The sequence below is a fragment of the Caloenas nicobarica genome, chromosome 5 (assembly GCF_036013445.1).
Source record: "Caloenas nicobarica isolate bCalNic1 chromosome 5, bCalNic1.hap1, whole genome shotgun sequence".
In the NCBI taxonomy this organism is placed as follows: Eukaryota; Metazoa; Chordata; class Aves; order Columbiformes; family Columbidae; genus Caloenas; species Caloenas nicobarica.
Window position 1 is genome coordinate 23,124,379 of NC_088249.1, and position 23,940 is coordinate 23,148,318.

A 23,940-nucleotide genomic window follows, 5' to 3' on the forward strand; every position below is an offset into this window, starting at 1 on the left:
TGTTCTAATTATTTTTTATTTTGAAAAGGCTTGTTGCAGATGAAGAGTGACTTTGTTTACGAGAACTAAACAATCTTTAAGTTTTCAAATATGGGAAATGCAATATTCTGTCTCTTGCATTGTTATAACTGGTCTTGCAGAACCATAGTTCGGTTGGCCACTAGGCCCAAAAACTGCTAACCTAAATCATAACCGTTGTGATAATGATTGAAATGACATTTCAAGGATCAAGATGCTGAACTTACAGAGCAGTTACAGTCTCCTGTTATTACTAAAAGGTGGAGGTTATGGTCATATAATGCCAAATCCTGCAGCTGGGATGGACTAACCTGTTCCCACCAGGCTGGGGACTGGTCGTCTAGAGAGAGTCACCTTGTTGAGAAGGACCTGGGGGTCCTAGTGGACAATGTGCTGAACGTAGGCCAGCAGTGTGCCCTGGTGGCAGTAATGCTAAGGGCATACTAAGCAGCTTCTGCAGGAGTGTTACCAGTGAGTCAAGGGAAGTAATCATTTCCTTTTACTGGTGACCTGTTAGACTGCATCTGGAATACTGGGTGTAGTTATGGGTCCCCAGGTACAAGACAGACATTGATAAATGGGAACGAGTTCAGTGTAAGGCCACCACAATGGTCAGGGGCTAGAGTGTCTGCTCAGTGAGGAGATGCTGATAATGAAGCTTGTTCTGCTGGGAGAAGGTAGGCTTTGGGGGGACCTCATGGAAGCTTTTCCATACTGACAAGGGCTCTTCACTACGCTGTACAGTGGAAGAATAACACCGTAGTCAAAAGTTGAAGCAGGAGGTTCCAGCTACATGCAAGGAGAAAAATTTTCACCATGAGGAAAATAAGCAGTGGGAAGAAGTTGCCCAGGGAGGGTGGCAATCTCTGCCCTTGGAAGTTTTCCCCAGCTGAGTGTGCAAAGCCCGAGCAACCTGATTTGAACTCATTCAGCATTGATCCTGCTTTCAGCAGGAGGCTGAGTTAGAGACTCCTTTCCCTACCAACCTGAGTGATTCTGTGATAGTGAGTCACAGAACATTCTTCAAGGTGCTTCGATGCCTGCATGTTTGAACAGTATTTTTACACTTAAAAGTATGATACAATGATCTGTAGGTGTTTTACAATATTAATTCCTAGATGAAAGAATATTCTAAGCTCTTGAAAGTTAGAAAACATAGTTGTTGGATATGCCTGTTTTAACTCTCTTGTCAAGGACAGTTAATTGCTTGTGGCATAAGAAAGCTGTGGCTTTCCATGTGTTTTGTTTGTTGAAAGTGTAACAGTTTAAGTGGTGTTAAGGGTCATCTCTGTAAAAGAATACTGAATTGGATCACTGTACCAATGTCTGTGGCATAGTTAATTCATTCTTCAAATATTTGTCTTTAATGAGCAATCTTGCGTTTGTTCAGAGGATGGTGAAGCTAGAGAAAGAGATGAAATCAGACATGACCGGCGCAAAGAGAGACAGCATGACAGAAATCTTTCCAGGGCAGCCCCTGACAAAAGGTGAGTCGCAGAAGAAAGCTGCCTTATTCCTGTACTGGCACTGGCTTCCACACTGGGGAAAGTGTTACGCTCGGTTTTCTCCTTTTGCTTGATGCAAGTGTCTGAATTTTACCTTGTGGAGATACTCCATGGTTCACACCGGAACCTGGTGTTCACGGTTCATTCATTGCATGAAATGGCATTACTGTGTTGAAACACTGCAGTACGCTCTTCTAAATTTAGAGTTTTCCAGATGAATGGAGGAATGGGGGGTTGTTGGTTTGGGGTGGGTTTTTCTTTAGCAGAACTTCTGTATATTCAGATTTAATTAACATGCTGACAGCAAAGGTTGAAACCTTGATTCCCTAACTTCAGTGAGACCAGAATATTGTTAGTGGCTTTGTTTCTGGAAACTGTTCATTTGAAGTAAGCTTAGATTTATGCGTGTAGGCTGAAATGTCTTGTTTGCCCAAGCCAGTGAGATTTCTGAGCACAAATGGTTTCCGGAGGCTGAAAATCTCTAACATCTTAAAACTAGATTGCTCAGCCTTCCTAGAATATAATTACACTAGTTCTTGCAAAAAATAAATATGACGTTTTAGACCAGGTCAGCTTGATGTAAATTTGAGATAGTAGAAAGCAAATTTAAATGTCATGCCCAGCTGAACATAACTTTCGCAAATGTTTCCTTTGCCAGGAGACAAATTTCAAATGTTACCTAGTAAGGAAGGGCAATAGTCAAAATCAGGTTCCTGAAGCAAATAGTTAGTAATTAATTCAGGATCAGGTTGCAGTTGAGTATGTCAGGAGTATGGTTTACTGACCTAATAAAACTTAACACTCTTAATTCAGGTCAAAGCTGCAGAGAAATGAGAACAGAGATATCAGTGAAGTTATTGCCCTAGGGGTACCCAACCCCAGGCCATCCAATGAAGTCCAGTATGACCAGAGGCTGTTCAACCAGACCAAGGTAAAAATACCTTTTCACAGCTGTGTAGCTTTCTGTGAGAACATGCTCATCCTTCCTCAGGGGCTATGGCTGCAATACTAAAGGGATTTTGTTCTCATGGATGGTGTAGATGCACTCTGAGAGGGGTCTGTACATAACTGGCAGGGAAACTATTGATCTCCTTTATCCATAGCTGATGCAACAAAAAGGGAATATCCTGAATGTATAACTGGATTAAAGTGGGTTTGTTGCGTTTTTTCTCACTGGGGACTGGGGAGAAAGAAGCTATTTTGCCTTCAAGCTGCAGTGACCTAATTTTCTTTGTTTGTACAAATGTACTGACTGAATAAGGAAAACCTGCTCTGAGAGAGAAGCAAGTAAAAGCTTCCTGTTATTGCTCATGTTAAAAATCCTTCTGAAGATATAGTTAACAGCAACATTTATTTTCCCTGAACTTTGTACTATTCAGAGATTAAAATTAGATTAGGCTTCAGAAAGTCCCTGAATAGTTTGTCAAGCATTCTTTTTCACATCTCCAGTGAAAGACTTGCAGGCAGAAGGGAAAGCTGATGAATCAAAAGTGAACAAGCAGGCACTTCTTCTACTTTCACAGTTTACATAAGCCTCTGTGATTTGGATCAGTCAGCTTAAATAATGTTTTCCAGAAATTCTGAATAATATACATTTCTGTATGGCTGTACTTGGCTATTATAGACAGCTGTACTTGCAGGGCAGACTGAAATGATCCATTACTCTGAAAAATGAATGGCCTGTAACCCTTCCTGTTGCCTTCTGGAAGAGCAGAAGTGGACCTGACAGAGGCTTGTAATGATTGCCTGATGTTCTCTGTACTTAATGCCAGACCCAAAACCACTCATATCCTGATGAAGTGCTTGAACTCATTTGAAATCGACAGTAAATCACACAATGCCATCTTTGTGTATGTGTGTGACACCATCAGTAGATCTTGATGTTAAATTAGCTGAACTTTTCCAGGCTCAGTTGTATTACACTGCTGTTTGTTCTTCTTCACAGGGTATGGACAGTGGTTTTGCTGGAGGAGAGGATGAAATTTATAATGTTTATGACCAACCTTGGAGAAGTGGTAAGGATATGGCCCAAAACATCTACAGGCCAAGTAAAAATGTGGATAAGGACATCTATGGTGATGATTTAGAGGCTCGAATAAAGACCAACAGGTAAGGAAATAAAGAAATAATATTAATTGATACTCCAAAGTGACAGTCAACTGAGCATCACCTCTCCTCCTGCAGGTTTGTTCCTGAGAAAGAGTTTTCTAACTCTGATCGTAACACCAGGGGGAGGGGCAGAGATGGACCAGTTCAATTTGAGGAGGATCCATTTGGTTTGGACAAGTTTCTGGAAGAAGCTAAGCAACACGGTGGTTCTAAACGGCCATCAGATAGCAGCCGCCCTAAAGAACATGAGCATGATTCAAAAAAGAGGAGGAAGGACTGAATGTCTCTGCTCCTTGAGTAGTGGAGAAATGGACTACAAGCTTGGACTTCATGGAAAAGGCATTTTTAATATCGGAGGTATATAGGGGGATGGCGTAATACAGCAGTTCACAGCTCTTGTGTTGTGTGGATATATGTACACACACTAATCCTATATAGGACAGCTACCCCTGGAGAGTGGAGGAACGGAGACCACTTTGAAACATTTCACAAGGGAATTGTTCTTTAGCAAGTGCTCTGACTTTGCTGATTCTCTGTTGCCCAGCATCTCAGGATAAGAATGTAGCCCCTTCCTACAGCTTTAGGTTTTGTAGGTAGCTAAAGTGTTATTTCATCTGTTAACAACTTTTCTGCTGTATATAATTACTGTCTTACCCTGTAATGGATGCTAGAGAGTTTGACTCAGTCTTTCTTTAGTGTGGCTATACGGCTTATTTGAACAAGGAAGGGAAACAGCTCAATTCTGTTTTAAAACAAATATTCATAGTTTCTCAGTAATCTTTATTTTAGTTTCTTTACATTTAGTGAAATAAAGTGTCCTTCCGCCACTCACTCACTTTGATTCTTTCTTTGGCTGTGTCTTCTACGGGACTGCTGTCTGAGAATGAGCTGAAAAAAATGGAAATGAGTCAAATTAGTTAGGCAAGAAGGTTTGATATTTTTCATTTCTGATCTTCCAAAACCTTCATGTGGAAAGGAGAAGATAGGTTTATAACTGGTTCAGTTTCATGAGCTGCAACCACAATTGCAAAGTTTGTGATGGGAAAGTAGAACAGAATTTGCACAGCTAGTTCTATCAGCAAAAAACAGGGTGTTTCAAAAAGATGGACCCAATTTCAAAGCAGTATAACTCATGATGGCGACATGTTACAATTACACAAAAATTCACAAATGGTTTAATGAGTTATCAAGTTTTAGTAAATCAATTTTGTAAATTTTTTAATAAATGCTCTGTGTTCCCTCCACCTGCTGTACAGACAACATTGAGAGGATAGTTGAATTTGACCCAAATGCCTCTCAAAGTGTCTCTTCCATTGAGGTCACTGCTGCTGTGATTCTGTTTGAGGTCATCCACACTAGTCGCTAATGGTGGCAGAAAAACATTGTCGTCGACGTATCCCCACAAGAAGTCGCAGGTCCATAAAACTGGGTCTATCTTTTTTGAAACACCCAGTACATCTTAAAAGCTCGTGCTTTCAAGTGGAACTAATAGAAGTTAACTGTCTACACCTAGCCTAGAGCAAAGCAGGAGAAGTGCTCTTGTATTTTGCTTTTAGAGAAGCTTGCATTTTCGAAGAAATGAAGAAAGCTAACTACTGCCTGCCTTCTGCTTTTTATTTCACTATAAAGAAGCCTCTTGCTCTTGCACCTCTTGTTAATACTCCTCCAAGTCCAGACAGTTAAGTCAATGTGGCTATCTTGCAGCTTAAAGAATAAAAAGTAGCAAAATAATTTCCAAGAAATTGCCGCTAAATGCCCAGCTACGCTATTCCTAGTAGTTATTTTGGTAATTGAATATAGATAACATCCTAGTTATTTTCAGTCCAATTTATGAGGGATCAGCCAATCGCCTGGCTTGTCAGAGTTTAAGACTAAAGTCATCAAACCACTCCATTTTTGCACCACAGTTGTAACTATCAGGTCAGCTCTTAGGAATATGGCCTGAAGTAACCAGTGAACACTTCTGTAGTAGTATGAACTGTGTCAAGCAATATACTTTATCATAATCAACATACTGCATCCCTGACATCTCTCACCCATTCATTTTACTGCTACCATCTCCTAGCATCGAAAGTCTCAAAACAAGAAGCTATTTGTCAGAATGACGATGAAGAACTATTCAAAGACATGAACTGATCACGTCTGTAAAACCAGCCTGGTTTTGCTCATGGTTTCACTCTGTACTACTAAGTCTGAGTAGCTAGGTGAGCCAGAACACATGTAAGTCTACAAAAAAAATGCCCTTAGTAATCTGCCCCTAATTAGTGAACATACTAGAGGCAAGTGTCTGATGATTTTGACATGAGACATATTAACTTATTAACAGCTCTGGGCAGCCATTGACTCAATATCCTTTTTTCCTTCTATCTGTCAACACCACTATAAAGTAAGTGTTTGGAAAGCGGTGGGGTGGCCATTTCTTTGCTGGATGTAGTTGCTGCAGCAAAGCCAGATGAGATGGTTGTCTGACCAGTCAATGGCAGACACCTTTGTATGGGTGCTACAGCAAAGGTTTTTAACTGATTGTGTACACAGTCTCTTGATATGATACACTGATGCCCTGAGATTGCCAAATAGTATCACATTTTTCCCTTTACTGACATCAAAATATTAGAGATAGCAAGTAAAAAAAGCTACACTAAAGCTAAAGTTACCTTAAACAGATGAAAGCAGGCAGCTGATTTTACCCATACAAAATGACAGCTAATGATAAATGTTCACTGAAGTTTAAAGCTTAGCTTTACATTCTTTGTCATCTTCCCCCTGCTACACAATATCCAAATTAGATGTTGGAATCCTCCTGCAGAAACCTGTATTACAAATACTAACTAGTTGCATGGCAGTTCCTGAACAGTTTTAGTGCATTCATATTCCTTTAGCTTAGTGTAGTAGAAGGTTTTGATCTCTGGTATGTGATCTCTGTGGTATCTATACATATATGATATCAGAACCTAATGAGTCAAGAGCAGGGAATAAACAAAAGTGTTAATGATTTAAAAAACAATAAAAGCACACTAAGTGGCAAAATGCTTAATCACACTTGGAACAAGTATGGCAATATTTTGATGTTATTGTGTCCAACCAGAGGCAGAATTAAAGAGCTCAACACATTACATTACTTCATTAAAGGAATTAGCACATTACCTTGGCACCTTCAAGTATGTGGGAGTCCTTCTGAAGCACATTCTGAACGTCTTGTGGAGATGAGAATTTAATCCAGCAATAACGTCTGTGAAAGCCTGTATCTTTGTCCTAGTTACCAATTTAAAAAAAAATACAGTAGGAAATGTTCACATAGGCTGTTAAAAACTTTCTATGGATATTTAATTTAAGGATTCAGAAATTGTCAGAGAAATCAGTACACTTGCTGTTTCAGAAGACTTTTTCACGCTTTAAGACATTTACATTTAAGACATTGACAGCATGCGGGGGCCTAGCAGACACCGTTCAGCGCCCCTTTCAATTTGAGTCCAGCAATCATAAAACTTAAGATTTTAAGTTATAGCTGAAGACTGGAATAATGCATAGCCAGTTGTCTCAAACTGCAGTAGTTATCTATGATTAAGCCAGTCACAACAAAACTGACATTTAAATGGCTGCCTGATTTGAAAATAAGCCCGCCCAAGAACTTGAAAAGCATTCAGCGAGACAAAGCAGCTGCTTAAGATACTAAGAAAGCAGACTGCAAGTCGACAAGCACTAACTTCTCTGAAAATAAAAAAAGAAAGTTACTTTCAATAATGATTTGCCAGTCAGAAAAGACAGTTGTCAATAAAAGAGGAGATATTGCAGAAGAGCCAAGTCTATCAAAGTGCCTTTTATCCCAAGCTTTACATCAGAGTTCACAACAGCTCTGCCACTGAATTCACTCATCGTCGTGCATGGCTGGCAGCACTTCCAAACACTGGTGAAACTAATCCGCAGGGTATTGTTGTCACACTGCCCAGTTTCAGTATCCCAGTGAGGTTTTAATGAGGGTGGCACTGCTGGCAGATTTCTGTACTCTGGCAGCATTAAGCATTAGTGAACACCCCTGAAGTAATCACCAAATCAAAACATGCACACGTGCCTCAGTTCAGCTTTAATCAGCGACGGAGGCAGCTTTACGGTAAGCTGCCAGCCTTCACCAAGAAGCAATGCATTCTGTTCCGGGCCCGAGGAACAGAGCGTGGCAGGCAGACACCTAAGCTTCGGTGTCCAGAAATAACCAGGCTATTTCAAACTATCTTTCTCCATTTCCAAAGTAGTCTGATAGCAAACCTGTCAGTTCACTAACTGAAGTTCACTACACACTAAGCTTCATTTAACAGCCCATTACTCCACACGGAGAAACACAGGCAGGTAGGAGAACCTCTGCTACTTCAGCAATGACCTGCAACTTATCCATAACAGAGTGGAAAAGGAACACACTTCTTTTTGACTGTTCAGCTCTTAAGAAACTGCATGAAATACTATTATCCCTGATCTCCATGCTCAGAAGATAAATAATCTAAACAGCAGAGCCATGAGCAGCTGACAGCTTGAGCACCCTGAGGTTGTGGTTTCTGTGCTAGCCCCTCGCTCTGGACCGGGGATGAACCCACAGCAGGGAATGTTTGTGGGTTCATAGCCACACCTTCAGGTCTTTTAGGCCAGTGAGACCAGGCACATCAACACTTTATTCTTTGTCAGAAGAAAGCTAACACCATGACAGAGAAGCTCAAAGCACTTCTAGGTTAATCAGTCAAGAACAACAGTGTCAACAGGATCTGCGGGACGCGCTTGCTAAAGCTCTTTCAAGGCCAACAGGAACCACTAAGCTCCAGCGAGGCCTACTGCTCACAGACAAGCGGCGGCACCCGCTGGGACAGGGAACCACAGGTGGAGGACACCGAAAATCTGAGTAGAGTACAAGAATCTTCTAGAAAACAGCTCGGAGGGAGCGGGGGCGCAGGGCTCGGGCGGCGCGGAGCGGCGCGGCCAGCGCAGCCGGGCCCGGCGGCTCCTCACCGCGTCACCCGAAGAGCGGCCTGCAGGGCGGGCGGGTACTCACGAATGGCAGCTGGCACCTCTGCACTGCCCCGAACTGGGAGAAGTACTCCTTCAGCTCCTCTGCGGGGAAACACACCAGTTACACGGGCCCAGCGCCCCCGCAACCGCCCCGGCCCGGCCCCACAGCCCGAACCGGCACACGCGGCGGGGCCGCCGCCGCCCCCTCCCGCGCCGCCCGGGCCGGGGCAGCCCCCAGCGCCGGTGGGGGTGAGGGGAGGGGCACGGACTCACTGCTCGACACGGTCCAGGGAACCTCAGCCACGAAGAAGTCGAAGGCGCTCCTGGAGCGACGCGCCGCCGCCCGCAGCGCGCTGGTGGCCGCCATGTTGGAGGGGCGGCCCCGGGCGGCAGCGCGCAGCGCAGCGCCGCCCGCCCCCCGCCGCCTGCCCGAGATGGCGGCCGGCGCGGCAGCGGCGCTGACCCGGGAGGGCGGGGAGGACGCATTCCGCCGGCTGTTCCGCTTGTACCGGCAGCGCGACGTGTCGGACTTGCGGGGTGTGGTGGATTTTTCCGTGCCGGGGAGCCAGGTAACGCCGGCTGCTCCTGCCGTCGCCGCACGGCGCGCTGCGGGGTGTGAGCGCGGTGCCGCCGCAGCCTCTGCCCGGCAGCTGCTGCTTCCCCCGCTCCGCGGCGCCCAGTCTCCAGTCCTCTCCCCGTACTGGCTCGAAGACGCACCATCCCGGCCGTGAGCCTCGTGGGGGTCGTTACAGCGTTTAAAAACCAGCTGCGTGGCTGGAGCCGGGGAGCCCGGGGCTGTGCGGCTCTGGAGGCCCGGGCCCCTGGCCGCGCTGGCGGGCTCGGCCGGGCCGCTGCGTGCGCCGCGCCCGGGGTGCGGAGCGGGACCCGGCGAGGGCCGGCCCAGCCGCCCGCGGCCAACGCGCTGCCTGCCTGCAGGCCTACCCCTTTTTACTTGTGCTTATTTGCTTCTGTAATGTTTAATTAGAGCTCTGTGCTGCAGGAAGGGATCTCCAAAACCACGCGTTGCCCAAGGGAAGCAAAGGAGCGCGCGGATGGAAGAAAAAAAGAAAAGACGAGTGTCACTGTTGGAGCTGACACTATTTCCTAGGCCTACTGATCCTTGTGTTGGCCATGAAATACTTGGCCGAGCCTGAGAGGGAGCCAGTACCAGCTTGTCCCCCTGCCGTGCGTGTGTTCTTGCTGTCTTTCTCCTTGGTGAAGTTTCTTCTCCTTTCTTACGCCTTCCCATATAATAAACATTTGGCTGAACCTTCAGGACAAGTCCCACCATTGCAATGGATTCGGGCACACAGTCAGGAGCGCATCTGAAAGTAGCATCCACCGTGGTCAGCAGCTTACCGTGTTTGAGTGGTGAAGTGATCCTTTAAACTCATCTTCCATTTTGTCACGTCGCAAAAGGATAACAGATATCTGCTGAAGTATTGCTAACCAGGGATTTTCTCTGTATGAGTCTCTATGAAAAAAGGGAGTAAGGAATATAGTTAAAATGAGTCTTTGCCTAATTTTTCATAGTTCAAATGCTTAGCCTTTTCTTTTGACTGTTCTATTAGAATATATATTTTTCTGTCTTTTCAGACTATAATTTTGACATTGTTAACAGGACACAAAACCTGACCCATATGAAATTTTTCAAGGCGTTGGCATTAAACAAGGGAGTTGTTAACATTTCAGCCTTTCCTGATCTTGCAACAATCCTTTATCAAATAAAGGATTCCTGCGTTACAGACCTTCTGGGAAATTCAAAGTACTTGAGAGCATCGCAAGCATCTGTCCCCTCTCAATATCATTCTTCTTGTGCCTGTTACCTTCAAAGATGAGTTGATAGCTTAGTAGCAAAAGCATCTTTTATTTCTCTTTCCCCAGGGATAAAACATGGCTTTTCACTTTAAGAAGAGCTACAGGCCTGGCAGATTTGCCCAGATACTATTGTTCCGTTTCTCTCAGAAAACTGCTTCAAGTGATTGAGCTCTTCAGTCAAGTGAGACGTACCCCAGCTGCCCTGCTACCAGGCGTATTTAACTGATTCAGCAGATGTAATTCTTCAGCACAGAAACCGCTGCTGTTCTCCAGAAGCCCTGGCAGCAGCTGGTGTGGAAGCAGCTGGTGTGGAAGCAGACTAAGAAGGCAGAGAGGGGGCAGAGTCTTAAAGGAAGAGCCTTCCTGGGGACATTCTGCAGACAGGACTCCAAACCAAGCTCTTCAAGCCTGACGGTCACAGAGCTGCTTTTGGCAGAGAGCTGAGAAGTTGGTAAAGCTGAGCATGTTGCAGAAGCTGCTGCCCAGGACTAGTTCAGAGTTTTCTCACAAATTCTATGTATGTAATTTTGAGCTGTTGCTCAGAACATGGTAACCAGAGCTGTCAGCCTGCAGAGAGAATGATTTACGCATTCACTGCTGCAGACCCTGCATGTTCGTACTTAGACCTTGATTTCATATACACTTTAAATTGACATAAAGTAAGTCCTACCCGTCTTTGCTTGCTTATTTCCACTATGGCCAGCTCTCTCCTTTTCCAGACCTGTACTCTTGCACAGCCACAGGGAGAACTGGAGAGGGGAACCAAGCCAGACCAAAACCAACCTGCTTCCACCCTGTCCTATCCAAGACAGTTTCCAGTCCAAAGGGATGAAAAGGTTGGGAACACAGTGAATGAGTTCATTTCTTTCAGCGTTTGCTTATTGCAGCTTAAATACAGGCGTTTCTAGGACCCAAGAGAGTACATTGAGAAAATATATCTTGCTAAGCCTTGAGCTGCTGACTCTGCTGTTGGAAACAGGAATGGCAATGTGGTATTCAGAATTTACAGGGTTTCTGCAGTCCTTCACGTCAGACAACTTTGGGCATTTCATCGCTGTGCTACTACTTCTCTAAATTACAGATGAGAATAGTCATCTACCCTGTGGCATCATGAGCAATAACTTATATTTGGAACATGCTTTGAAGGTATAAAGTGCTATTGGTACTAAATATTGCTCTCTAATGGAGATTGATAATTACCAGAGTGTTTTATAATGATCAGGCTGTACTGTGGAAATAGACAAATAGTGCAGAATTTTTTCTCATTACTATAAATAGGATGGTTTTTTTATGAATGGAGGACATTTTGTGTTCTTGTGTTGAGTACATACCAGCTCTTTTAGCACTGTGCCTTCTTCTGGTCACATTTGCTTAGACAATAGTTCTGTGGTGCAGTTGGCACTTTCATGCAACTTACCTTGCAATATGGTAGCATTCTTTCTCATCAGTGCTACGTTTGGATGAGTTTTGTAATTTTTTTTTTTAATTTTTTTTTAACCAAATCTGTTTTCTTTTGCCAGGTGTTCAGATCACAGCTCAGTATTTCTTCAGTCAGTGATCAAGATGCCTCCAGAGCAGGATTACGACCAGTTAGCCAGTGGAAAGCCTATGGCCTCAATGGGTATCCGGGTAGGTATTTCTGATTTCAAAAAAAATGAAATATGTCCTTGTTGCTTTGGATTCAGGTGTCTTTCATCTTATCTTCCTTGCCCTGCCTGAAAAAGCTATTTTGGTTTGCCTTAGTGTAATTTAATGTTATTTTAAGTGCAGGAGGACAAACGAGTCACCTAAAGGGTGGGATGCGGCAGTAGATGAAGGTCAGAACAGAAGGGCCCATTCTTTCATGGTCTCTGATCAGCCAGACCATCCCTCATGAGAATGGATCGCTGTTGCCTTTGATAAATATTTTGTATTTCTCTGGCATCTGTTTTTCATCAACATGTGTCACAGAAATTATCTAAGTGGCTGAAATACAGTAATTTCAGGGCGAAAGTGTGGCAGCGCCTTGCTGGTGTAGAACAGCAAGTACAATAAATGAATAAGAACCTCTTGTCCTATTCAAGATACAGATAATTTCATTAGGCAGGTTATTTCAAAAACTGAAATGGATCTTAGGTTTGCAGGCTACCTGGTACAATCACAGGAAGAGGCTGGGTTGAAAGGGACCTCCAGAGATCTAGTCCAGCTCCCTGCTTAAAGCAAGGTCAAGTTGAAAGTTACATCAGGTCACTCAGAGCTTTGTATGGGTGAGTTTTGGGAATCTCCAAGGACAGAGATCACATAACCTCGGACAGAGATCACATAACCTCTCTGGGCACCCGTTCCAGTGTTTGGCCACTCTTGTTGTGATTTTTTTCACCTTATATGTTGATTAACATTTGCCTTTCTGTAGTTTGTGACTGTTGCCTCTCATCATCTTGCTGTGCACCTCTGAGAAGAATCTGGCTCTATATTGCGCCTTTAGGTAGATGCTACTAATACGGGCCAATGTGCAATCAGCCTTCACCGCCACAAGGGCGCACTGCTGACTCTTGCTCAGTTTGTCCTCCAGGACCCCGATCCTTTGATTTAGAGCTGCTCCCTGGTCAGTCAGTCCTCAGGCCGTACTGTTGCATGGGCTCATTCCACCCCAGGTGCAGGATTATTACTGTAGAACTTCCTGAGGTTCTTGTTGGCCCATTTCTTCAGCTTGTCAATGTGGCCTCCAGCATATCCACTGCTGCCCCAATTTAATGTTGTCTGTAAGTGCAATGAGGATGAATGTCCAATTGTCCAGGTTGTTGATGTAGGTGCAGTTGTCAGTCTTGGTCCCCATATCAATGTGAGGAATGCAACTCATAACAGCCAGTGGACCATCAAATCACTACTCTTCAAGCCTGGTGGCCCTGCCAGCTTTTGCTATCTATTTTAGTTTACCCATAAACTCCATAAGCGCCCAGTTTGGCCCCAGTGATGCTGGAGGAAATTGGAAAATGTTGCTAAGTTCAAGGTAAACAGCATTCCCTGCTCTCCCCTTGTCTGGGCATCTCACTGTAGTGGGCAGTAATGTTGGTTGGACAAAATTTGCCTTCAGTAAATCTGTACTGGCTGCCCCCAGCCACCTTGTTCCTGGAAATGGCTGTCATGAAAGTTTGCTCTATAATCATACCAGGGGCTTTGGTAAGGCTCATGAGTTTGTTGTTCCTCAGGTCCCCCTTATTTCAGGGATTTTTGTTCATTTGATTTTGTTTTTTCTCGTGTTTCTTCTGGTCATCGTGACTACAGTCTTTGTCTGTGTGAGTTGCCATGAAGCCAGCCTACCATTTCTGAAACTGGGGCAGCCACACTAGCCATCCAGCGTGGTTAATTCACAAGGAATTTAATAAGTTCCAGGGAAAGGCTTCCCCCTCTTCTTACCTCTATAAATTTTTTGTTCGACTTACCTGTCATATTATAGTTGCCCTTGCTTGGTCTCACTTGTCATTTTATGTCTGTCTAAACGTCTTTCCTAGCAATTACGTGGGGAGGGGGAGATCACAAGTGTTCCATTTAACTGCGTCTTTTCTTCTGTTTTGACAAAGAAAACCTTTCACTAAAATGAAATGCAAATACATTAATAAATTCTTAGTCCTGTTTAGAATGAAGTAATTTGTGGACAAGAATAATATTTTATCCTTTTCCAGAAACTTTTATCTGGACATCCTAAAGCACTATAAGATATTTAACCAACTGCCTCAATAGCCATGTAAAATAAGTTAGAATTTCCTTAGTTTGTCTATGAGCAAATGGAGGGGAAGTCATTTGGTTTTGTCCCCACAACAGTGAGCAATGAAATATAAGACTAAGGAAGCTGGGTGAATTTCTGTTGAGGTGTTTGGAGTTGTGTGAGATGTGGGTGCTGCTGTCTTTGCCACTTTGTAACTGACACAAATTGGTTTTGTGAGGGGTTGTTCTTGTTTCTAGACATCTGTGTGTCTTCTCCTTTGACTGAGGCTGGAGACCACTTTCACTAGGTGTGAATTAATAGCTAGTGTGCTGCAAGATTTTGCTGCAGTAAGAGAATTGCATCTGCTTCCTCAGGGCAGATTCCTTTAGCATAAAGGCCCCTGAAGAATTCATCTTTTGCACATTCCACTCAGACCAACTCTTTCAAGGCCAGGAGGTTCAAGTGTGTTGCCTTCAAAGCTTGCCTCTGTAGTGTTTTGTAGTCAGCTCAGAAAGATTGCAACAGAAAAGTATTTCCTCCTCTTCTCTCTTCCATGTGTGGCAAGTCACTGATTTCTAGCACTGTTAGCCCTCCCAGGAACTATTAAGCTTGAACATTAGTGTAGAATTTTATAGTAAAACTCTGCAGCTCTTACAAATTCAGGGTTTTCTGCCTTTCTTGATATCAGAAGCATAGCGGTAACCCATTTAGTTGTCCTCTCTTTTATAAATCCAGACTAATCTGGTTTCTTAGGAGTAAGCAACGGAAGAGTTGGAGAGACATGAGTACATTCTCAGCTTCTGATACAAGAGTCATAAAATGTAGATTCTTGTTCTCAGCTCTGTGAGTAACTAGCCCTCCAGACTTCAGTTCTTTCATTAGTACCTGGAGATAATACGTAGTACAGCATAATTTCATTAATGTAGTAAAGTGTTTTGAGAACACCACATCAAAAACTGTGGGCAGAAAGGGCAGTATTATTATTCTGTTCTATGCAGAGGCCAACAGAAAGTAAATTTAATGCTTCTGGCCAATAAACTTCTTGTAAGCAGACCCATCAGAAAGCTGCCATAGTCTGCAGGTGCAGGGATGGAGTGAAATGAATGACAGTGTGTTATTAATAAACTGGAGGCTCTTTTTCTAACTAGTTAATTTAATCTTGTGAGATCTGTGAGATATGTGGCAGGAAGCTTTTTCTCCGCTTTTATTATCACTTTCCTAAGGCCACAAGGCAAGTTTGTATCCTACTGAGACGCCTAGCCTTGCTTCTTCCTTTTTCATCTATTTTTGTCTGTTTAACTTGATATGACTGACAAGTTCAAAAAGACACAGTAGGGCTAAACCTTGAAACCACCTTTTCCTTTGTTCCTCCTATACCCTTATATCTCTTTATATGTGAATTTTGTGTTGGTGAGTCTTACTGAATTGACAGTCTTTGAGAGAGTGCCTTGGTTCTCAGAGTAGGTACAATACAGATTAATAGCATCTTCCCATCAGACACTTATTCATCAATACCATTGACCCTGGCCTGGAAGGAAACACCCCTGGGGTGCTGGGGGAAAATTCCAGTGAAGAATCCTGTTAGCACTTCTGGTAGTGGCAGATCTTATGTCAAGGGCACTTATCTGTTAAGATATAGACCAAATCAATCCATTACGTCTCTGCTAACCCTCTTATCTGCACTGCTGCTTGAACTCTGCCTGAGAAGCCTGGCTAAATGAATGTGCAGACTAGCTACAAGTTTATTTTCTTTTGTTAATTAACAATAACTGCAAAGTATTTGCAGTCAGCAACTGGCAGTTTGGGATGTAATTTGACTTTCATCCTCTTTGAGTATTGCCATGTGAAAATATAAAGATGGATACAACCAGACTTAGCTGGAAATAAGCATGAAGCAAAGGAGAGGACAGTTTATGTTACTAGTGATTGCTCAGCCCATGGACTGTTCTCTGCAGTTCATGATGCTGAAGTAGCAGTAAGAAGACAGTGTGAACTCGGACACAACAACCAAGTGAGTTTGAAGTCTAGAAAAACTAGGCCAGAATTACTTTTAACTTCACAGGGTTTAAGACAAAAATCTTGCAGAATCATTTCAAAACCAAATTTACTCCACAGCAACTGGCTTTCCAAGTTCTTACTCCTCTGCCTACCTGTAATCAATATGCCTTACACAGAAGTGTCCTTTATTGTAATTTTTCACTCAGACCAGCACTGGCTGCCCTCCCTGCCTTCTACCTTATGGCCACCATTTGTTTGTACTGAAAAAAAACACAATAGATTTCAACTATTCAGAGCTGTTACTAGATTTCATCAGCTTATGTGTGGAGTCAGTGGTTATATGCTTAAGGTGTTTTTTTAGTACCTCCAACCCCTGTCTTTTGCTCTAGTTTTAGAAAAAAAAGGGAAATGCCTAATCATACTTCCTCCTCACCCCGTCCGTTTTTCTCTGTGGTCAGGGTTTATTTTCATACCAAACCCTTTCCTCCCGGGCTGCCAGCGTCACTGGGTGAAACAGTGTCTCAAGCTATACCCCCAAAAACCCAATGTCTGCAACCTGGACCTGCACATGGCTCCTGAGAAGACCATTGACCTGTGGGGGCAGAGCAAGGAGCAGCTGAGGTGAGTCCCCAGTAACCTTTGGTGGTCAAAAGTAACAGCCAGAAGTGGTCAGCAATGAGAAGGTCAAAGAAAATGAGCAGGGAAGGGAAGCTGAAAAAGATTGTGTATCTGCTGGCAGTATACAGATGGTGCCAGACATGCCAAGTTAAAGATGGATTTTCGCATGGCTTGACGTGTATCCTTGTTAGTTCTCTGCTTTCACACTCAAAATGGGATTTTCTAGTAGCAAATTATTCCAAAGCCATCAGTCAAATATAAAATAGTGACCTTGGCTAATACCATGGTTCTCAGAAGCTTGCTAAGCACAGGTACAAGTGGAACTGTGAGATCCCTCTTTGCCTCAGTTTTCCTGAGGCAACAAGGATCCTTTCCCAACGTCCTGCTCATGCCAGCTCTTCTTCCCAGTCAGCTGTCAGACCTAGTGTACTGTAATTGAAAGGCTGTATGTGTACTTTTTTGATCTCAAGTCAGCTAGTTTCTGAATTTTTATTTTCCAAAGTATTTCTTTGGCTCAGTGTTTATTTTCCTACAATCTGAGATGGTGATTAAATGTACCCGTTTTAAGGGCAATTGTGTTTACTCTCAAAGATTCCCACAGGTTCAGAGTTCTGTGGCTGACTCAGCTGCATTTCCTCTACGTGACTTGGAGGTTAATGAAGAATATATCAAAGTTTTAAAGACCTTTTTCTTTTTTGATTAGAGTCACCTGTAAAATACATACAAGATAGATGCTGTTTACAGTACACATTTTTTTAGTTGTTTGAGTATTTATCATTACCTTGTAGATTTTACTGCTCATTTTTCGTAACAATTGTTTCATGTGATGGAGTGACTGGAGTTCCTTACAACTCTCATCTTCCACCTCAGTCTCTTAGTAAAATTGACATGCCGGGATTTTTCTTCAAAGAGACTCTTAACATCTACAAGATATGAAAAAGGCAACAGCAAGATTTGGACTTTTAAATATTTACACCTAGGAGAGAAGTTCTGTCCCCACTTGGGTTTTCCAGGCTCAGTCAGAATTAGTGGCAGAATGCAGGTGCCTTTTTTGTTTAAAATACTGACTTTCACATTTGTGTTCCATCAAGGATGAAAAATTGTTCCTTGAAAGTATTGTGCATTGTGCCCTACAGCTGAAAAAAATGGGATACTGTTCCAGCTCGACAGGCCTTTCCCAGCAGCTCCTCCTGCACACACAGAGAATGATCAGAACAGAGGTTAATTTGCAGCTGAATCCAGTTCAGTTAAAAACAGTGTTTGGAAGAGTAACGGCTGGCAGAAATACTGGCAGTTTTATTAAGCACTTGCCTGGGTCTTCAAGTGAGCAAACTGCTGTATTTGTGCTTTTATTGAGGGGACAGCAGATCGAAGTGGCCAACTTGTCTACTACTTGGAGTGAGAGCTTTTCAGGGAGGGGAGAAACAGAGCACTTAACTAAAATGAGGTTTGCTTCCAGAATTGGATACAACTTTAATGCTTTATAAAGTCATCAGAAAGATGCATAAATGTGCTTGGGTCACAGCTTATCTGCTCTTTTCAGGATGCAGGAATCACGAGGTAGGGAGTGTCCATACAGTTCCTAGAAATGTATGCTATGCTCTCTTCACAAAGTGGGGTTCGGGTGTTTTCTTTAGTGCTGGGGACAATTAAAACCATAAAAGAGGGTACAGCATCCCTACAAGATATAGACATATATCCCTATGTATAAGGAAATGGCTGGGGGAATTTTATAGATGAAATCATTTACCAGCGAGCAAAGAAAAAAGGAGCTTCAGATCAAAGCACCCCTGCTATTCAGTCTTGCTCTTTCTAACATAGTTATATCAGAATTTCTCTGTGCTTTTTTGTTAGGAGCACCTGCTGCTACAGCTCTAGGAACTCATCGTTTCCAGATACATAACATGCGGACTTTTCTCTCCTTAGCAATCAGATATGAAATCACATGCAAAATACTAAGTTCTGGGAATAAGGACATACTGACCATATTGGAGTTCTTGCTGTTGTGCAAACACGCCAGCACTGTAGTGAAACAAGTGCACTTTCAAAAGGCAGGTGCTAAAAATGTTTAATTATGAACATTAAGTTTGTTGATTGAAAGATGTAGAGGAAGGAGATGTGGGCTTTCCCTTTTCAAAATGCTGTGTCACCTGCTTGTAGGCTCCCTAAATGGTTCCAGGCAGGATGCATTTGACAGTTACTGTGTCGCTGCATTATGGTAATTGCAGCTGCTATTACCCTATGACAAAGATGGAAACTGGGAATATGGCTTACTTTCAATAATCAATAAGCTATGAAAAATTACTACAGATAAAGAAACTGGTCTTTTAATCCTATTTCTGCTTTGGCTTAGGAGGTATCAATATGGTATAGGTGAAGGGCAGAAGCAAGCTGTGTATCCAGGTAGAAATGCCCATTAAATGCAGATGCTTGGCCGAGACTTGAACATGGCAGCACAAATATGAATCCTGTTTTGTAAAAGAGAACATGTCTTACTGAACTAATGAGGCTATAAATGAGAGCCAACCATCTGGTGCTACTGGTTATCATGATATTCTGAGTACATTTCCCTTTTCTTTATTTATTTACTGTAACACATGACTTGGCTTGATCAGAGAAGCTGAAATTGCTGGAATAAGTGGACTAGAAGCCACATACCTTCTTTTCATATTTGTGACTAGTATGTTTCTATCTTACTACAGTAATATTCTTTGATGTAATTTTGTAAGGGGTTTTCCGTAGGCCATAGTAAAAGCCCATCCCTGAGGCCTCTACCTGCCATCATGACCTTCTAGTAAGAATGGGAAATAGATATGTGGTTTCAGACCACTGGGTCCCTCTGCATTAGGGTTTTCCCTTGAGAAGAACAGGTTTTTGTCCTGCGTAGCTGTCTGGATAGGAGACACCTGCAATCTGGACTTCCTGACGTTACAAGATGTAAATGGTCATAGTTAGTGCTATCCTACTGAACATTGAGTCAGTCTGTCCCAAGGATTTCTTGTAAAAGTACCACATAGTAGAACTAAAGGCCCTTTGCAGTATGATGCAGCTTGAAATGCTTCACTGTGAGGCAAAGCATTTTCCTTTTTTCCATTAAGTGCCTAGAATATCTTTTCCTTGTGTGTGCAGCTTTTGGATCTTCACAGATGCTGTTCTTTCACTTTCAGGTGCTCAGATAGTATGTGCAGAATTCTGACTTCTAAATCTGAACCAGTTTACTGTGTTGTCTCCATCTGATAACCCACTAGGTACCATGTTGAAAATACAAGTTTTCAAATGGACAGCAGTTGGCAGTAGGTCCTACAGCTTGCACAAATTGCACGAGCTGAATTTTCAAAGTCTTTGGAGGAAAAAAAATGATGGCACTGAAAATACAAGTTTAGCATTGATGGTTTTAATATGCTGTCGTATGGTTGAGTGCATCTTATTACTGTATGTTGCACTACCAGAAGGCCCCTCAGAAATTAACACATCCTATTTCTTTCCATTTTGTCTTTGCAGAATGAAAAGTTCCAGTAAACGGGAGCCGAGAAGCTTATTGGAGAAGCTGCGCTGGGTGACCCTTGGTTACCATTATAATTGGGATACTAAGGTATTGAAATTAAATTCTTCTCCATTTTTTTTGGCAGTAAGCACTCAGAGTGGCAGGCAGAGTAGGGTATCATGGAATAAAATATAGTAAAATGCTTATGATCCTACCAGACAGTCTTGAGGAAAGGCTGTAATAAACCATGCTTGTAAGAACCTTTTAATCTGTATTAGTTTTCTGTGGAGGATTTAACAGCAAAAGTCCATTGCTGCGTTCTTTCCTTTGAAAGGTGACATAAACAGCATATGCTCAGCTCTAGACCTGTGACTCCATTTCAGCGTGAGTTTTTTTTATCCTGCTGAAAGGGATGATCACAAAAGCATTGTTGAATACTTAGGGTAAGAATGACCTTGAATGCTTGAAGACAGCTATTTCTGAGAAACTACCCCTCCTTGGAGGGGTGAGAGGGAGCAGGAATAGCCTGCCGTTGATGTGACTTTGAACTTAAGAGTCTGAACCAGTATAGCACAGTCTCGCCAACTAACAGCTATTTTGGGGCTCCTTGAATATTGTAGAGACCAAAATAAACTTTTTCATAAGACTGAGTCAGATGGAGACTAAGAAAGGATGGCAGAATGAATATGCAGTCTATCAGTACACTGCAGATACTCAACCAAATCTGCTTGCAGCCTTGTATTTACCAGGTCAGTGTATTATTGGGTGGCCATAACAAAAACTTAGTTATTCCCTTCCACTCATCTCAGAATCACTCATAGGAGAGAGGAAAACGTAGGTTTGCAATCAGTTCCTGTTTGTCTTATTCTTCAGAGAAGGAACAATGATGCTTGTTTTGGAGCTCCGTTGATGAGATGGAGAACTGTCTCTCCATTGGCAGCTTTAGGTAGTGACCAAGTAGATCCTCGCGATGTTGGTACTAACCTTACTGACTTCAAATTTGCCATCCAGTTAAAATGATTTATGCCATGATTAATTGAATCTCTGGCAGTCTCAGCATAGGCCCAGAATTAAATGATAAGAGGTAAGCTTGTTGTGGTTCTGCCTATGCTGTAGTCATTTTCCAGGCAAATATGATGTCCTTCACCATGACTATCAGCCAGACTTCTGAGTTTTCATTCAGTGTTTGTTTCCAATTTTATTTGCTGCTCATTTTGGGTGTGGTTTGTTTTTAATTTTGTTCTCCTTCCTCTAGAAGTATTCAGCAAATCACCACACTCCTTTCCCCTCAGACCTTGCATTCCTGTCAGAACAAGTGGCTGCAGCCTGCGGATTCCAGGGTTTCCAAGCCCAAGCAGGGATCTTGAATTACTATCATTTTGACTCTTCACTGGGAATTCATGTGGATGAGTCTGAACTAGACCATTCTCGGCCCCTTTTGTCATTCAGGTGAGTTAAGGAAAGTACTCGAGTGTTGTGGAAGGCTTGGTAGCATTTTTTCCTGTGGTTGCCTATGATTATAGGAAGTCAGTATGATGTAGCTTGCTAATTGGGTATATAATCTTCACTCTCTGAAGATTTGAATAGTGGGAAACTAGCTCAAGGGCATAGACTTTTTTTTTGAAGACTACTTGAATAGCATGGATATGGTACCTGGAGCGGAAGGGCTCTTTGCACAGAGCACAGTTCTAGTCTAAAGCAGCAAAGTGGCAACTGGGTGCTAACAGGCAAGGATTAAATCCATCAGCAGAGCTTCAAACCTGGCAGGGTACCTGCTCACACTATGCCTACCTTGAACCAGGCCTTGTAGTCTGTTTTCTACACCCTCATTGTAAAGTAGTTCCTAGGAGTCCATCTGGTTTGGTTTATTTTTTTGAGGAGGGGGGTGTTGTTGTTGTTTGGGTGGTGTTTGGTTTTTAAGGAATTTAGTTGCTAATATTTTATTACAGTACATGTAATTGTTCTCTGCCTGAATTTGTTTTCTCTTCTCTCTCCATCCTCATACCATCTGTAGTTTTGGGCAGTCCTCGATATTTTTGCTTGGGGGCCGGAAGCGGGAGGAGGCCCCAACAGCAATGTTCTTGCACAGTGGAGATATCATGGTCATGTCTGGCTTCAGCCGTCTGCTGTACCATGCTGTCCCGCGGGTCCTCCCCAACCCTGAAGGGACAGCTTTGCCTTTCTGCCTGGACCAAGCACTTTCTTCAGACCTCCCTGTTGGCTCAGTCGTTGAGCACAGCTCCGATGAGGATTGGCAGGTCTGTGCCAAGTACTTGCAGTCTTCCCGCATTAATATGACTATTCGGCAGGTGTTGGCTGAAGGTCAGAAATTTCCAGAGGAATCTGAGACAAACACAAAGGGCCGAGCACCCTCTGAAAACAGTCACCACCAGGAGAACGGCAGCACCAAGAGACATAAACCCAATACAGACAGCTGAGATCAGGAGATCATGCTGACATGGACTGGACAGGCAACCTCTATATGGAATTGGGAACTAATGTCATCATACTAGAAGTGAACTTGTCTGTACAGGGGTTAATAAACTTTTGCAGAATAAGTGTAGTCCTTCTTGCTGTAAGAAATAGACTGAGGGAGAAAAAGAATTCAGAAGGAAAGGGATGAGTTCAGCACTGGCCTTGGATGTTTGCTGCACTCAGTTCCCTTTAAAATACCTGTATGTCTGAGAATTTTATGAGCATCACTGAACCAAGCTTAAAGTATTTTGAAATCCTTGGGCAGAAAGTGCTAGTAAAAGCAAAAAAATAATTGCTAGGTGTTAAAGAATCCTATTGGGCTTGTAAAGCTCAGCCGAAGTACCTAAGTAGGAATGAGAATGAGTTGCTCTGGGTGTGAGACCTACCTTGGGCATTTCCAAGAGAATCCTCTCTACAGCAAAAATTGGTTCAGTGATCAGAAACTAGCAGCTCCCTGAAGCAACACCTGCTTGCTGTAGTCCTGTGCTCTCCTTTTGCCTGCTTGCTCCTCCTCAGCTGCAGGAGAAACTGATGTTAAGAGTGGAGTTGGACCTTTTTGCATACCTCAGATTTTAGAGAGAAATGGCTGGGGTCAATATCTACTTAGAATACCTAGTACCTCCCAGTTGGGTGTTCTCCCAACAGTAAGTATGTGACTGAGCCCCACATTCCCATTCTTTCAAAATTGCCCCCTCTTAAGTGCCTCCAGATTATGGTCCTGCAGGCCCAAGCTAACATCTTTAAGGGACAGAATGACTTTCAAGTAGAAGCAATGGAGTTCTGAATTAAGTACCTAAAAAAAGAAATTAATCAGTGACTATCTCTGTCACCCAAAGATAAATATATTGAAGCAAAAGAAAACACTAGCTTATGTGCCCGTTCTCTTGAAGACTCAGACCTTCCTATCTGCATTTTAATGTAATTTTAATTGTTGGAGTACAATGTGCTATCCCTGGGGTATTTTGTTGCACTTTCCCAATGAATAAACTTACTTGGTTTTTTAAATTAAAGATCTCTATCAGTTTTGAGCTGGCTTTTTTTTTTCCTTTTATTTTTCTCCCTGCTATTTAAATGTATTGTTAATGCTGCCGCATGCCTTGTGCTCTTCCCTCCAGGCTTCTTTTGGATCTACTGCCTCTGCCAGCGCTGGTGGAGGAGACCTGCAGATGTCTGCAGGACTGCTTTGCTTGTGGGCAGTTCAGGGCAGTTTCAGAGAGATGTTGCCTGCAGTGTCAAAGTCA

The 23,940-nt window shown here is 43.0% G+C and overlaps 3 protein-coding genes across 5 annotated transcripts in view; 2 read left to right on the top strand and 1 right to left on the bottom strand.

The window, feature by feature from the left end:
- The window catches only part of SNW1 (SNW domain containing 1), a 16,803-nt gene extending 12,304 nt beyond the window's left edge, over positions 1-4,499 (top strand). Inside the window, exons 11-14 of the mRNA XM_065635334.1 lie at positions 1,409-1,505; positions 2,337-2,454; positions 3,469-3,632; positions 3,708-4,499. Of these exons, the coding sequence (XP_065491406.1) occupies positions 1,409-1,505; positions 2,337-2,454; positions 3,469-3,632; positions 3,708-3,912 (584 nt within the window). The 3' untranslated portion in view covers positions 3,913-4,499. The remainder of the gene's footprint in view (positions 1-1,408; positions 1,506-2,336; positions 2,455-3,468; positions 3,633-3,707) is intronic.
- On the bottom strand, positions 4,373-9,032 carry SLIRP (SRA stem-loop interacting RNA binding protein). The gene is made up of 4 exons (XM_065635339.1): positions 8,895-9,032; positions 8,665-8,723; positions 6,777-6,884; positions 4,373-4,520 (listed from the first exon to the last, which is right to left on the bottom strand). The coding sequence occupies exons 1-4, from the start codon at positions 8,986-8,988 to the stop codon at positions 4,461-4,463; spliced, it is 321 nt and encodes a 106-aa protein (XP_065491411.1). The 5' UTR covers positions 8,989-9,032; the 3' UTR covers positions 4,373-4,460.
- Positions 9,004-23,709, top strand: ALKBH1 (alkB homolog 1, histone H2A dioxygenase). 3 transcript variants are annotated; one of them, XM_065635335.1, is made up of 7 exons: positions 9,004-9,190; positions 11,159-11,275; positions 11,960-12,068; positions 16,581-16,743; positions 20,242-20,332; positions 21,480-21,673; positions 22,239-23,709. In XM_065635335.1, the coding sequence occupies exons 1-7, from the start codon at positions 9,056-9,058 to the stop codon at positions 22,660-22,662; spliced, it is 1,233 nt and encodes a 410-aa protein (XP_065491407.1). In that variant the 5' UTR covers positions 9,004-9,055; the 3' UTR covers positions 22,663-23,709. The 3 variants fall into 3 exon arrangements, with proteins under 3 accessions (XP_065491407.1, XP_065491409.1, XP_065491410.1); XM_065635338.1 differs by lacking the exon at positions 11,159-11,275 and adding an exon at positions 9,622-10,956 and having other exon boundaries at positions 9,118-9,190; XM_065635337.1 differs by lacking the exon at positions 11,159-11,275.
- Positions 23,710-23,940: the final 231 nt, after the last annotated feature.

What these genes read in the sequence shown, in the direction of transcription:
- SLIRP (XM_065635339.1), bottom strand. Translation starts at nt 8,988, where the DNA reads ATGGCGGCCACCAGCGCGCTGCGGGCGGCGGCGCGTCGCTCCAGGAGC. An exon ending in AGAGGTGCCAGCTGCCATTC is followed by an intron (nt 6,885 to 8,664) that starts GTGAGTACCCGC and finishes ATTGGTAACTAG; the next exon opens with GACAAAGATACAGGCTTTCA. An exon ending in ACATACTTGAAGGTGCCAAG is followed by an intron (nt 4,521 to 6,776) that starts GTAATGTGCTAA and finishes CATTTTTTTCAG; the next exon opens with CTCATTCTCAGACAGCAGTC.
- ALKBH1 (XM_065635335.1), top strand. Translation starts at nt 9,056, where the DNA reads ATGGCGGCCGGCGCGGCAGCGGCGCTGACCCGGGAGGGCGGGGAGGAC. An exon ending in CAGTCCAAAGGGATGAAAAG is followed by an intron (nt 11,276 to 11,959) that starts GTTGGGAACACA and finishes TTCTTTTGCCAG; the next exon opens with GTGTTCAGATCACAGCTCAG. An exon ending in TGGCCTCAATGGGTATCCGG is followed by an intron (nt 12,069 to 16,580) that starts GTAGGTATTTCT and finishes CTCTGTGGTCAG; the next exon opens with GGTTTATTTTCATACCAAAC.